Source organism: Oncorhynchus clarkii, chromosome 25 (assembly GCF_045791955.1).
Source record: "Oncorhynchus clarkii lewisi isolate Uvic-CL-2024 chromosome 25, UVic_Ocla_1.0, whole genome shotgun sequence".
Lineage (NCBI taxonomy): Eukaryota > Metazoa > Chordata > Actinopteri > Salmoniformes > Salmonidae > Oncorhynchus > Oncorhynchus clarkii.
In genome coordinates, this window is record NC_092171.1 from 27365902 (window position 1) to 27381898 (window position 15997).

A 15997-nucleotide genomic window follows, 5' to 3' on the forward strand; every position below is an offset into this window, starting at 1 on the left:
CGGACACCAGAGCTATGCTGGTGGGGCTGGTGTGGGCTCAGCTGACACTGGACCATGTATATGGTGAGCTGGTGAATATTCTTGGGGATTTTGTAGGGGTGTGGTGCGTCAGAGGGTTCTATGTACAGTGGGCGAGGAAGGGTGCTTGTTTCTAACTTTCTAGGTAGCTAAAAATGAAACAAAGTTTGTGCTTTTATTATGTAATTATTTGGCCAATAAAGGTACCCTCTGTAGCGCTTTGCGGTCGGATGCCAAGCAGCTGCCATACCGAGCAGTGACTCTCTCTCTCTCTCCCTCTTAGTATCTTGACTGAATAAGTCACCGCTTGGTATGGCAACTGCTTGGCATCCGACCGCAAAGCGATACAGAGGGTAGTGCTTATGGCCCAGTACATCGCTGGGCCCGAGATCCCTGCCATCCAGGACCTCAATACCTGGCAGTTTCAGAGGAAGGCCCTAAAAATGGTCAGAATCTCTGCTACCACATGGCAAGCAGTGCCAATGCACCAAGTCTGAAACCAACAGGACCCTGAACAGCTTCTACACCCAAGCCATAAGACTGATAAAGAGTGAAAGAGTCAACCAAATAGATACCCGGACTATCTGCATCGACCCTTTTTACACTAACTCTTTTCACTCATCACATACGCTGCTATTACTGTTCATCATCTATCCTGTTACCTAGTCACTTTATCCCTACCTACAGTATATGTATATATCTACCTCAATTACCTCGCACCCCTGCACATTGACTTGGTATTGGTACCGCGTGTATATAGCCAAGCTACCATTACTCATTGTGTATTTTTCCTTGTGTTATTATTTTTATGACTGTTGTGTTTCTGGGATGGGAGGATGGAGGCGAGATTATAGTGGAAGAAAAAAAGAGGAGAAAGAGACAGGAAAGGGGAATATAGGGGGAAGAGACTGGAGTTGAGAGGAGAGGAAGATACAGTATGGAAGAGAGAGGGGAGAGATGTAAAGGGTGACAGTGAAAGAAAGAGAGAGACAGAAAGAGAGTTTGCGGTGACCTTAGAGTGACCCGTGTGAATAATGAGCACCGCTAACTCCTAGTGTTTAAAAAAAAAAAAAGTTGTATTTATTTAACCTTTATTTAACTAGGCAAGTCAGTTAAGAACAAATTCTTATTAACAATGACGGCCTACCAAAAGGCTTCCTGCGGGGACGGGGGGTGGGATTAAAAATAAATAAAAAATATAGGACAAAACACACATCACGACAAGAGACACAACACTACAAAAAGAGAGACCTAAGACGACAACACAGTGAGGCAGCGACACATGACAACACCATGGTAGCAGCACAAAACATGGTACAAACATTTTTGGGTACAGACAACAGCACAATTGGCAAGAAGGTAGAGACAACAATGCATCACACAAAGCAGCCACAACTGTCAATAAGAGTGTCCATGACTGACTGAGTCTTTAAATGAAGAGATTGAGATAAAACTGTCCAGTTTGATTGTTTGTTGCAGCTCGTTCCAGTCGCTAGCGGCAGCGAACTGAAAAGACGAGCGACCCAGAGATGTGACTGGCAGAACGGGCGTTGAATGTGGAGGATGAGGGCTGCAGTAGATATCTCAGATAGGGGGGAGTGAGGCCTAAGAGGGTTTTATAAATAACCATCAACAATACAGTATATCACAAAAGTGAGTACACCCCTCACATTTCTGTAAATATTTGAGGATATCTTTTCAAGTGACAACACTGAAGAAATGACACTTTGCTACAATGTAAAGTAGTGAGAGTACAGCTTGTATAACAGTGTAAATTTGCTGTCCCCTCAAAATAACTCAACACACAGCCATTAATGTCTAAACCGCTGGCAACAAAAGTGAGTACACCCCTAAGTGAAAATGTCAAAATTGGGCCCAATTTGCCATTTTCCCTCCCCGGTGTCATGTGACTCGTTAGTGTTACAAGGTCTCAGGTGTGAATGGGGAGCAAGTGTGTTAAATCTGGTGTCATCGCTCTCACACTCCCTCATACTGACTGGTCACTGGAAGTTCAACATGGCACCTCATGGCAAAGAACTCTCTGAGGATCTGAAAAAAAGAATTGTTGCTCTACATAATGATGGCCTGGGCTATAAGAAGATTGCCAAGACCCTGAAACTGAGCTGCAGCACGATGGCCAAGACCATACAGTGGTTTAACTGGACAGGTTCCACTCAGAACAGGTCTCGCCATGGTCGACCAAAGAAGTTGAGTGCACGTGCTCAGCGTCATATCCAGAGGTTGTCTTTGGGGAATAGACGTATGAGTGCTGCAGAGGTTGAAGGGATGGGGGGGTCAGCCTGTCAGTGCTCAGACCATACGCCGTACACTGCATCAAATTGGTCTGCATGGCTGTCATCCCAGAAGGAAGCCTCTTCTAAAGATGATGCACAAGAAAGCCCGCAAACAGTTTGCTGAAGACAAGCAAACTAAGGACATGGATTACTGGAGCCATGTTCTGTGGTCTGATGAGACCAATATAAACAATTTGGTTCAGATGGTGTCAAGCGTGTGTGGCGGCAACCAGGTGAGGAGTACAAAGACAAGTGTGTCTTGCCTACAGTCAAGCATGGTGGTGGGAGCTACAGTTCATTGAGGGAACCATGAATGCCAACATGTACTGTGACATACTGAAGCAGAGCATGATCCCCTCCCTTCAGAGACTGGGCCGCAGGGCAGTATTCCAACATGACCCCAAACGACCCCAAACACACCTCCAAGATGACTACTGCCTTGCTAAAGAAGCTGAGGGTAAAGGTGATGGACTGGCCAAGCATGTCTCCAGACCTAAACCCTATTGAGCATCTGTGGGGCATCCTCAAACGGAAGGCGGAGGAGTGCAAGGTCTCTAACATCCACCAGCTCTGTGATGTCGTCATGGAGAAGTGGAAGAGGGCTCTGGTGAACTCCATGCCCAAGAGGGTTAAGGCAGTGCTGGAAAATGATGGTGGCCACACAAAATATTGACACTTTGGGCCCAATTTGGACATTTTCACTTAGGGGTGTACTCACTTTGTTGCCAGCGATTTAGATATTAATGGCTGTGTGTTGAGTTATTTTGAGGGGACAGAAAATGTACACTGTTATACAAGCTGTACACTCACTACTTTACATTGTAGCAAAGTGTCATTTCTTCAGTGTTGTCACATGAAAAGATATACTCAAATATTTACAAAAATGTGAGGGGTGTACTCACTTTTGTGATATACTGTAGATTACCAGTTTACAGAGGAGTATAGAGTGCAGTGATGTGTCCTATAAGGAGCATTGGTGACAAATCTGATGGACGAATGGTAAGGGACATCTAGCCACTCGAGAGGACCCTTACCTGCCGATCTATAAATTAAGTTTCTGTAATCTAGCATGGGTAGGATGGTCATCCGAATCAGGGTTAGTTTGGCAGCTAGGGTGAAAGAGGAGCGATTACGATAGAGGAAACCAAGTCTAGATGTAACTGTAGCCTGCAGCTTTGATATGTGATGAGAGAAGGGCAGTGTACCGTCTAGCCATACTCCCAAGGACTTGTATGAGGTGACTACCTCAACCTCTAAACCCTCAGAGATAGCAATCACACCTGTGGGGAGAGGGGCAATTCTTCTTACCAAACCACATGACCTTTGTTTTGGAGGTGTTCATAACAAGGTTAACAAGGAAAGCGTTGTTGTAGACCGTTTAACTTCTCTAGGGTAGGGGGCAGCATTTGGAATTTTGGATGAAAAGCGTGCCCAGATTAAACCGCCTTCTACTCAGGCCCAGAAGATATGATATGCATATAATTGGTAGATTTGGAAAGGAAACACTCTAAAGTTTACAATAGTGTCTGTGAGCATCGGGGCTAGTCGCATTAGAAGTGGTGGGGGATGAGGAAATGTTGGACGGGCAAGGAGCCATGGCTGAGTCAAATAGGAATCCTGACTTAATCAAGTGGTGATTAAAGAGCTCAGCCATGTGCTCCTTGTCAGTAACAACCACATCATCAATATTAAGGTGCAGCTATGAGGAGGAGAGTTTATTCTCTAGTTCTTTAACCATTTTCTATAACTTCTTGGGGTTAGACCCACAGAGAGCACTGACTACACACACCTCTATCTATGGAGAGTATCAGTGCTGTGTTACCAGCTTTCACACACAGATTAGTCCCATCACGATTCTCTGAGCCACTGTGTGTGTGTGTGTTTCTTGACCTTACCTGTCGTGACACAGCCAGCTCCAGGGCCAGGTAGAAGGCAGCCAGGTGGTCTGTGGGGGACAAGCTCTGGGCCCTGAAACAGAGAGATGAGGAGAAATGAGTGAGGAGGAAAAGTGTCCTTCAAATATTTTTTTATTTTATTTGCATGACTGCTACCGAGAATGCTGCTTGCTTGTAGTATCATATCATAAAGCAGAGAAACGAATGAACTCAGTGGGATTTTCTGAACCACTATCCTACAGAGTATCAGGTCCTATTACACTGGGACCACCAGGGGACTAACCTCGAGTGAGGTATCCATCCATCCCCTACTGAACAAGCCTCGCCCAGCCCTGTCCTGCTCATAACCACTTGAGAGACACAGAGTATCTAAGAGGGAGGTTGGCTTACATGGTTCTTCCCAAACACTCTGTGTCAGAGGCTTAAATGGACTCTCTTACACCACTGCATAGTTAATGTGTCAAGAGAGTGGTGTGAGAGTGAGGATGATTCTGCCTCCATTAGGGGAGCCATGGACAGACACAGAGAAAGGGACAGGGAGGGGAGACACAGGGATGGGGGACAGGGGACAAGGAAAGTGGTGTGACACTGAGGATGACTCTGCCTCCATTAGGTAAACCAGGGACAGGTGGGCCCCAGGAACACACAGAGACGGGGAGACACAGAAGACAGGGGAGACACAGAGACAAGGGAGACACAGAGACGGGGGAGACACAGGAAGAGGGGAAAGACACAGACAGGGGAGACACAGAGATGGGGGAGACAGAGACAGGGGGAGACAGAGACAGAGACAGGGGGAGACACAGAGACAGGGGAGAGACAGAGACAGGGAGAGACAGAGACAGGGAGAGACAGAGACAGGGAGAGACGGAGACAGAGACAGGGAGAGACAGAGACAGGGATAGGGGAGACACAGTGACATCTAAATCGCTAAATTCTTACAAAACTCACTCACCTCTGGAACGCACCCAGGGCCTTCTTCTGATACTCCTCCTGCATCCCCCGTAGGGAAGCTGTGGGGTTAGAGAGAGAGAGAGACAGGAGGGGGATTGAGCAGTGTGGGAGACGGAGAGGAGATATGAGAGATGAAGGATAAAATGAGAATAGAAAGAGTGGCCAGATGAATGGAAAGAAAGTAGTAAAAAGAAGAGGAGAGAAGAGAGAAGGAAGCATATGCGAGAGCCACGGGTAAATTGAGAAAGCATTTAAGAGCGAGTGAAATAGAGTGAACAACAGATGGGAGCAGAGAAAGGAGATGGAGAAAATGAGAAACCAGAGGAGAGTGATTATGTTCAGGAAGAAGGGAGGGAAGGATGCTCACATTATGGTGCATTATGTCATAAATATTCAGCTTGTCTACACCATATGTTCCAGTGGAGATAAGCTGAATGTGGTAGTGAGAGGAGAGCAATGTACAGTGGGACTGTCATACACCAGAGTTAGGCATTTGCTGTTAGTGTGTCCGGGTGTGGATGATAACCGTGGGGAGAGAGAGAGAGAGAGAGAGAGGGTAGAATCTAGAGTCAGGAGCTTTTCCTGGTCATGTCACAAAAAATCATTGAAAATCCTTCCTCTCCTTACCTCACTCTGATTTAAAAGAACTGAGCAGGTGAAAGTTATCCTACTGAGATTCCACCATTGTTTTTACCTGTCCAATCAGGGCAAATGAAAGGGAAGAGACGAGGAGAGGACATGTTTTTAAGCAATTGAGGCAGAGCACTGGAATGCTGTACGAGTTCTGTGGCTGAAAGTGGGAGCAGTCCCTCACCGTCTGTGGCCTTGAGGCTGTACACCAAGCCGATGGCTAGGTAACCTTTAGCTCGGAACTCTGAGGCCTTCTCCCCCATGTCCACCACCATCTTAGCAAAACACTCTCCTTCCTCCAGCTAGACAGTGAGCGAGAGAAAGAAAGATTAGTAGAATATTATAATGTACAGAAAACGAATCATGAAGGACAAATAATATAGTGATTTATATCAGAGATCTCTGAGGGACAATCGCAGGGCTTGTTGCCTTTCTCACCCAATGGAGTGCTCCAATGCACAGCTTGACAGCTAGTAAGGGGATGGTGGGGTCATCCGGCTTCAGACGGATACACTCCTTCAATACCTTCACCGCCCTGGCCGACTGCACACACACACACACACACACACACACACACACACACACACACACACACACACACACACTAGGTGAAGCACAAAGTAACATAGTGTACATTGATAAAATAAGCATGATGTCACAGTAGTGATCAGTGATGCGCGGGCTGACAGCGGTTATATCCGCGGGGGCGGGTTTAGGGTTAGGAAATATTGTGTGGATGAATGGCAGGTGGGTGGCTGGCGGGTTTAATAAAGAGAAAACAACAACTTAAAAAAATCCATAAATGTATCATTCTTGTGCAGTATAGGCAATATTGAGATTTTTCTTTCATTATTTTAGGCTATCTGACATTAGTGCATAAGTCTAAACTTTAGGACCTAACTGTTCACACGCCAATTAACCTACATGCCAATCACCAGCTGCTTTTGGGAATGGGCAGAAAAAGTTAACGTCGATCCATGGAAGCAAAAAGGACAATGTCAGAGTTTAATTCAATAAGAGAAAAGCTGCAAAATGGAGAGTTGAAAATAAAAAAAGGGAGGACCAGAAAAGTCATGTTTGGGAAAGATTTGGTGAAGTGGTAAAAAGAGGATGATGGCAGTGCCAGCTATTGGAAACGGTAGCCTACTGTTCAGATGGGTTAAATGGAAACTGTAGCCTACTGTTCAGATGGGTTAAATGGAAACTGTAGCCTACTGTTCAGATGGGTTAAATGGAAACTAGCCTACTGTTCAGATGGGTTAAATGGAAACTGTAGCCTACTGTTCAGATGGGTTAAATGGAAACTGTAGCCTACTGTTCAGATGGGTTAAATGGAAACTGTAGCCTACTGTTCAGATGGGTTAAATGGAAACTAGCCTACTGTTAAGATGGGTTAAATGGAAACTGTAGCCTATTATGTGTGATGATTGTAAGGTGCTATTCAAATTCGACAGTCACAAGACAGGGACTTTAAATAGGCCTATGGCACTGCAAGGAAACTGTAGCCTACTGTTCAGATGGGTTAAATGGAAACTGTAGCCTACTGTTCAGATGGGTTAAATGGAAACGGTAGCCTACTGTTCAGATGGGTTAAATGGAAACTGTAGCCTACTGTTCAGATGGGTTAAATGGAAACTGTAGCCTACTGTTCAGATGGGTTAAATGGAAACTGTAGCCTACTGTTCAGATGGGTTAAATGGAAACTAGCCTACTGTTAAGATGGGTTAAATGGAAACTGTAGCCTACTGTTCAGATGGGTTAAATGGAAACTGAAGTGGACACTGACTGTAGATCTATAACCTCTCACAGCCTGACTGTAGATCTATAACCTCTCACAGCCTTAATATGAACTCCTGCAGAATTAAGCATTTCTTGCATTAAAATGATACACCAAATGTAGGCAAAATGTTTACTCAGGAACAGGAGTTATTTATTTCAGCATCTTGAGAGTATACGAATGCACAGTTAGATGCCATCTGTAGAGGTGCTATTCTTATCAGCATCATAAAAGCTGATATTATTTTCAAATAAAATATGCATCCAAGCCAAACTGAAATCTTATCAGAAACATGTTGGGTAGTTTTTACAACTTTCGATTTCCTTACAACCAGTCAAATTGATGACATTTGGAAATTTTGCACAGATAATATTTAGTTTTTTGATTGTTGAGATATTGCATTTTCTCCCCGGTCCCTAAACGTCTTTGCTCCGCAAAAGAAGCAGAGATGGCAGAAAGAACTTTACCGAAGTCAACTAGATTTATGCATTGACTCAATTGATCTATTACATTATTCTGGTGAACCAGGGTTTATTTAGTCTTCTAGGGAAACATATAATGACAGAAGAGAAGCTGCATGTATCTAATCATATACAAGTTGACTAACAACTAAAATGTCAAATTATAAGCAGAACCATCCTGTGTCTAAATCAGGCCCAAAATAATCCTGCAAACCCTGTCAAAAAATAGTTCAGCTGTCTCTGACTGTAGTCTACAGTGCATTTTCTATATTAGTGGGTTCGGGTTGACTGAGGGCCTCAGATTTAAAATGTATGACATATAGTGGGAAGGTCGCAGATGGGTTATTAGCAATTGCGGACGGGTACGGGTGAACAAACAGCTGGCCCGCGCACCACTAGTAGTGATGTCACGGTTTCAGACTTACCGTCCCAGCAGCCATCAGTGACAGGGCTAGATGGTACCAGAGATGGAACTCCTCAAAGGCAAACTTCATGGCCCTCTCTAGACACTGCAGACACAAGACAAAGGTCAGATTGACATCACATTTAAATAGGGGAATACCTCATTTAAATAACACAATTTCCTGTTTTGTAAAATACATTTATGAATTTGGGGGTTTCTAAGTAAAAACCATGTAAGGCTTTAAACAACTCTTTATTTAAATTACAATGGGAGAGCTGAGAGTTCTTAATTGTGAGCAGAGCAAACAGCAGAGCAGAGCAAGACACCAGAATGTGCTAAGAAGAAGCAATGCAATCCTTCCTTCCTTAACACATTGAAAACTCCATCACCTCGAGGAACAAGGCCAAGTGATAGACGGGGAGCCATATTTAGATCAACCCTCAGGAGCCAGCAGATCCAAATCAGTGGCTCACAGCTCCAGCCGAGAACCAATTAGAACGCTCTGCCACTTCCTGCCAACACCTCCCAATTGAAGTCCTTTCGTCTAATAGGTTGGTACATAAACTAACAGCTGCAAGAATCCATTGCTCTCATGAATATGCTTCTCTATTCACACTGGGGAGATAACAGATCGTGTGTGTATGTCAGCAGGAGGCGGTGGCTGCAGAAGGCCATGTCTGCAGGAGTGGAGCAGGGGGCTTAACTGAGAGCATTTCCAGGCAGTTGGTGGGGTATTAGGACTAATCACAGACACCGAGCTTACTGGGGACACTTTCATTGAACAGGGTGGCAGAGTGGCCCAGGCAGAACAATCAAAGGCAGATGAAAAGGTAGTGTAATAATACACACACAACTCACACAGACACACAATACACAGAAACACTGAGGATAGCCTGAGCCAACAGGAAGACACGCAAGGGGGGATGAGGTCCTGTATCATGCTCCATGTGTGTTTCAGTACGGGCAGATGACTACATGTCAGAGCAGCATTCCTATTTTTGTAAGATTGTATTTTTCAAACAATATTGTATTCGGAAAGTATTCAGACCTCTTGACTTTTTCCACATTTTGTTACATTACAGCCTTATACTAAAATGTATTAAATAAAAATGTTTCCTCAGGCCTCCCGGGTGGCGCAGTGGTTAAGGGCGCTGTACTGCAGTGCCAGCTGTGCCACCAGAGACTCTGGGTTTGCGCCCAGGCTCTGTCACAACCGGCCGCGACCGGGAGGTCCGTGGGGCGACGCACAATTGGCCTAGCGTAGTCCGGGTTAGGGAGGGTTTGGCCGGTAGGGATATACTTGTCTCATCGCGCAGCCAGCGATCCCTGTGGCGAGCCGGGCGCAGTGTGCGCTAACCAAGGTAGCCAGGTGCACGGTGTTTCCTCCGACACATTGGTGCGGCTGGCTTCCGGGTTGGATGCGCGCTGTGTTAAGAAGCAGTGCGGCTTGGTTGGGTTGTGTATCGGAGGACGCATGACTTTCAACCTTCGTCTCTCCTGAGCCCGTACGGGAGTTGTAGCGATGAGACAAGATAGTAGCTACTAAAGATTTGGATACCACGAAATTGGGGAGAAAAAGGGGTAAAAATTTTTTAAAAATCAAATAATAATAATGTTTCCTCATCAATCTACACACATTATCCCATAATGACAAAGCGAAATCAAATCAAATTTATTTATATAGCCCTTCGCACATCAACTGATATCTCAAAGTGCTGTACAGAGACCCAGCCTAAAACCCCAAACAGCAAGCAATGCAGGTGTAGAAGCATGTTGGCTAGGAAAAACTACCTAGGAAGGAACCAGGCTATGTGGGGTGGCCAGGTTTGTAATTTTTGCAAATGTATAAAAATAAAAAAAACAGGAATACATTATTTATATAAGTTTTCAGACCCTTTGCTTTGACACTCGAAATTGCGCTCAGGTTCATCCTGTTTCCATTGATCATTCTTGAGATGTTTTTACAACTTTGAGTCCACCTGTGGTAAATTCAATTGATTGGACATAATTTGGAAAAGGCACACACTTGTCTATATAAGGTCCCACAGTTGACAGTGCATGTCAGAGCAAAAACCAAGCCATAAGGTCGAAGGAATTGTCCGTAGAGCTCAGAGACAGGATTTTGTCGAGGCACAGATCTGGGGAAGGGTACCAAAACATTTCTACAGCATTGAAGTTTCCCAAGAACACAGTGGCCTCCATCATTCCTAAATTGAATAAGTTTTGAACTACCCAGACTTCCTAGAGCTGGCCGTCTGGCCAAACTGAGCAATCGGGGGAGAAGGGCCTTGGTCAGGGAGGTGACCAAGAACCCTTTGGTCATTCTAACAGAGCTCCAGAGTCCTTCTGTGGAGATGGGAGAAACTTGCAGAAGTACAACCATCTCTGCAGAACTCCACCAATCAGGCCTTTATGGTAGAGTGGCCAGGTGGAAGCCACTCCTCAGTAAAAGGCACATGACAGCACGCTTGGAGTTTGCCAATAGGCAGGAGTGGCTTTGGGATAAGTCTCTGAATGTCCTCGAGTGGCCCAGCCAGAGAGCGGATTTGAACCCGCATCCCTGGAGAGACCTGAAAATAGCTGTGCAGAGACGCTCCCCATCCAACCTGACAGAACTTGAGAGGATCTCCAGAGATCTCCAGAGAAGAATGGGAGAAACTCCCAAAATACAGGTGTGCCAAGCTTGTAGCATCATACCCAAGAAGACTCGAGGTTGTAATCGCTGCCAAAGGTGCTTCAACAAAGTACTGAGTAAAGGGTCTGAATACTTATGGAAATGTCATATTTCAGTTTTTTTTTTTTTATACATTTGCTAAAATTTCCAAAAACCTGTTTTCGCTTTGTAGTTATGGGGTTATGGGTTGTAGATTGAAGAATAAAACAATATATTTAACACATTTTAGAACAAGGCTGTAATGTAACAAAATGTGGAAGAAGTCAAGGGGTCTGAATACTTTCCGAATGCACTTTATATGTAACATATTTCCTGCCGGTGACTTATCAGCACCACACTACCATTCCACGACTTCTCCCACTTTTCATCCCATGTTCATCTTCCTCACTGTGTTTAAATAAAGTTACTGTGTGTGTTAACTCTTGGGCTGCTTTATTCCCGTCTAACTGGGGGCAGTGTCAGTGAGTCACAAACCAGTAAAATACCCAGAGCCGGATCACTCTCTTTCAATATAAACATATACAGACAAAAGACAACAGACAGACGCACACAAACATCAAGGACATCCCACCTGCCCAGACCCACATGTTCCCACAGCATCTATTTCCAGTGCTTGTAAGACTCTATGCCATATGGCCTCAAATTGCGCTATTCTGCTTTTCTCTGTCGCCCACACCTTTTCAAGATTTAAATAATAATGCATTTGATTCTTCCACTGTCTTAACGATGGAGGATCATTTGACTTTGGGAAAATATGGTCCAACCCATTGAGTATCTCCCACACCTTCATATGCTATGTCTTGAAATATGCAGATAGACGGATAAAAATTATTTAAATTGCAACACTTCTGACAGCCAACTTTCTAACTCTGGCCATAACTTTTGGACTATATAGCACTCCAAGAAGGCATGAATTACAGAATCATTGCTTATTTTAGACTTTTTATTTAACTAGGGAAATCAGTTAAGAACAAATTCTTATTTACAATGACAGCCTACACCGGCCGAACCCTAACCTGGACGACACTGGGCCAATTGTGTGCCGCCCTATGGGACTTCCAATCACGGCCGGTTGTGATACAGCCTGGAATCGAACCAGGGTCTGTAATGACGCCTCTATTACTGAGATGCAGTGCCTTAGACCGCTGCGCCACTCGGGACATGACTCTGCCGTTGTGCTGTAGAATTTGTGAATTTGTCTCTTGTGTAATAAATTCTATACATTAGTTTATACTGGATTAAGCATACACTTTTGTTAACTGTAATTTCTTGGTTATGTTCCAACACTCTCTCCATATCAGTTAGGTCTTGGTTCCAATAGTTTAGATATTGTTAGTTGGATAGGCTCTCTGCAAGGTTTTGTATATCTTACCCATCATATAAATATAATTTTTTGACTCAAATAGGATTCCCTCTGATGTCCAACATATTTCAGATGGAAATTTCGTGATATAAAACTTTTAAGTGAGACAAACAAGACAAACAAAATGTTGAATATTCAAGACCATAGTTTACAAAACCTTGGCACACAAGACTGCTTGTCGTATTTACAAGCCAAACCATTATCTCTTTCTGCTATCAAAACCAAGATCAACACAATTCTCTCTCTCAAGGAGAACGACAAGGTAATTTTTTAAGTGTTTTGGACTAGTGTTTATGATGACTGCACTAACAGTAGCAGTGTCTTGGAGTCTCTGTAGTGACTGAGACTGTGTGCTTTATCTCTTGTTCACAGACACACACACACACAGAGAGAGACAGAGAGACAGAGAGACAGAGAGACAGAGAGACAGAGAGAGAAGCGCAGCGCTGGGGGATGGAGGGATGAACTTAAGATCTCCAGATCAATGAGATCAGATCCATTCAGCCATCGACCGGACTGCAGGAAGGTTCCTGGCTCCAGAGACGGAGAGTGGCAGCTTCGGTTACCGGGGCAACTATAGGCCATGATTGGTCTCCATGGGTCTTCTCGGGTGTTCCCACGGTTACTGATTGGGCGGTTAGGTGTGTGTAAGTGTAGGATAAGGGTCTGTGTGTTTGTGTATACATCCAGTATGTGTATGTCCTCACCTCAGAGAGCCTCTCATACTGTCCCCGTCGCCCCAGGGCGATGGTCAGCAAGTCGTAGACCACAGAGGCACTCTGCAGGCTGATGATGCGGTCGCTGTTATGCTCTGGGATCCTGCTCAGCACCGCATCTCTGTTGGCCTGCAGGGAGAACACACACACACTCATCATCATCATACCATGTACACGCACACACACACAGATACAGAAGAGTAGAAAGAGGAGCTTGTGTTTGTGTCAGTTAGTTAGTTCAGTGGGAGAGTGTTAGCAGAGTAGCTGTGGGAACATTGCAGTGTGTGGTGAGTGGAAGAATGGAAAGAGGAGTGTTGTGTTTGATGGATGACTGGGGGCCCTGCTTTTAAAAACACCCATTAGAAGGAAAAACAAACAGGATGGAAATCTAACACCCTTGTAACTAAGGACAATTGTTACTGGAAGTTCAGAGTTAGAGCTACCAAACAATGCCTTTAATGCCTTGCTTTGGGAGTGTGATGGAGAAACTGTACTGGATTAAACAGTTGATGTGACTGAGAGAAAAAACTAACTTGTCAACATTAGAACCAGAGGAGTTCAGTTGCTGTTATTGTTGAAAAGGTGTACGACCTGAAAGATGAATCTACCTGCCCGGGAAGAAAAGAGGGATATTCTTACTATAGATTCACTAATCAGCAACAGGAGCAGAGCCTCCTCTGTGTTCTCCTGTGGACAAAACAGACTGAGGAGAAGGAGAGGAAGAGAGGGATGGGAGCAATGAGAGGGAAAGAGAAAGCAAGAGACGGAAAGATAGTGGGGGAGAGAGAAACAGAGAAAGAAAGTGAGGGGAGAGAGAGAGAGAGAAAGAAAGTGAGGGGATAGGAAGAGAGAGAGAGAGAGAAAAGGGGGCAAGAGATGGCAATATAGAGACACAGAGAGAGAGATAGTTATCAAACGAGTGTAGAGACAGAGCCTGCAAACCACCACAGTCAGCTCAGCTTGATGAACAAGCCAGCATAGCGGAGTCCCATTGGGGTTCTCATGTGTAGGTAAGCTGCCTAGGAGTGTCAGATTGTGCCAATGTAGATACACACACATCTCAGGTCTGTACACGGGCAGATACTAGTATTGAGAGATAGAGAGAGAAGATAGAGGAGAGAAGGGAGAGAAGAGATAGACAGGTTGGTCCGTACTTCTCTCCGGAGTAGACGCGTGGCCTGCGGCTGAGGGCGTAGTCCTTGAGGTAGGGGGCTCCCTGGCATAGCAGGGGGTCGTCCAGGTGGGACTTGCTAGGAGGGTCCTCCAGAGAAGACCAGTAGCTCTGCTCACACATCCCCCTCAGCAGGATCTCTGCCAGCTGTTTGGCTATGGTCTACAAAGGGAAACACACTGTGTTACAGCGCAGGTGTGCACGTGCGGGCAAGCACACACACACAGGCAGGTGCACACACACTAGAACCCACCAGTCGTAGGTTCTGTGTGGTCCTGGTCTACAGCTCGGAGGATCTCCCGGAAGCGGCCCACTCCCTGGGTCAGGTTACTGTGGCAACAACAAATATTATTATGTTATCATCTGTCTCTAAAGTATGGGGGAAAGATCTGGAAATCTGAGGCCACATACTGTATTATATATAGTGGAGGATAGTGTATAAATATTATATACTGTGGAGGATAGTGGATACATATTATATACAGTGGAGGATAGTGGATACATATTATATACAGTGGAGGATAGTGGATACATATTATATACAGTGGAGGATAGTGGATACATATTATATACTGTATACTGGAGGATAGTGTATACATATTATATACTGTGGAGGATAGTGGATACATATTATATACAGTGGAGGATAGTGGATACATATTATATACAGTGGAGGAAATTGGATGCATATTATATACAGTGGAGGATAGTGGATACATATTATATACAGTGGAGGATAGTGGATACATATTATATACAGTGGAGGATAGTGGATACATATTATATACAGTGGAGGATGGTGGATACATATTATATACAGTGGAGGATGGTGGATACATATTATACATAGTGGAGGATAGTGGATACATATTATATACAGTGGAGGATAGTGGATACATATTATATACAGTGGAGGATAGTGGATGCATATTATATATAGTGGAGGATAGTGGATACATTTATATATAGTGGAGGATAGTGGACACATGAATATATTGTGATGGATAGTAGATACTAGGGCTGGGCGATATGGCCAAAATCTCATATCCCGATATAGGTTATTTCATATCCCGATAATGATACATATCACGATATGTGCATGTAATCAAAATATAAAATATTTATGTATAAAATATAAAAAGGTAAATAGAAACCACACAACTTTAGTTACAAGCAAAATAAATATAAGCCTATATATATTTTTGGGGGGGCTTGCCTGTTTTGCATGTTATTTTTGCTTTAATACGTGTCACATATCAATTTGCATTTGGTACCTTGGGTTGAGTGTTAGCACCAACTCACAAAACCCCGTTTCTCAACCGTGTAATTTGGGGCCATGTCTTTGCAGATAGTGGATACATGTTATATATAATGATGCATAGTGGATACATATTATATACAGTGGAGGAAATCGGATGCATATTATATACAGTGGAGGATAGTGGATACATATTATATACAGTGGAGGATAGTGTATACATATTATATACAGTGGAGGATAGTGAATACATATTATATACAGTGGAGGATAGTGGATACATGTATAAGGATTGTTGTCTGGTGCTTAAAGCTAGTGAGGGAGATATGAGTCTCCAGCTTCAGAGATTTTTGCAGTTAGTTCCAGTCATTGGCAGCAGAGAA

The 15997-nt window shown here is 44.2% G+C and overlaps 1 protein-coding gene across 1 annotated transcript in view; it reads right to left on the reverse strand.

Annotated features, from left to right (window-relative positions):
- LOC139383610 (tetratricopeptide repeat protein 7B-like) overlaps positions 1-15997 on the reverse strand; it is a 120416-nt gene that overhangs the window by 80038 nt on the left and 24381 nt on the right. Inside the window, 10 exon segments of the mRNA XM_071128166.1 lie at positions 4208-4280; positions 5163-5220; positions 5976-6093; positions 6230-6334; positions 8455-8538; positions 13177-13314; positions 13825-13888; positions 14340-14518; positions 14610-14637; positions 14639-14686. Of these exon segments, the coding sequence (XP_070984267.1) occupies positions 4208-4280; positions 5163-5220; positions 5976-6093; positions 6230-6334; positions 8455-8538; positions 13177-13314; positions 13825-13888; positions 14340-14518; positions 14610-14637; positions 14639-14686 (895 nt within the window).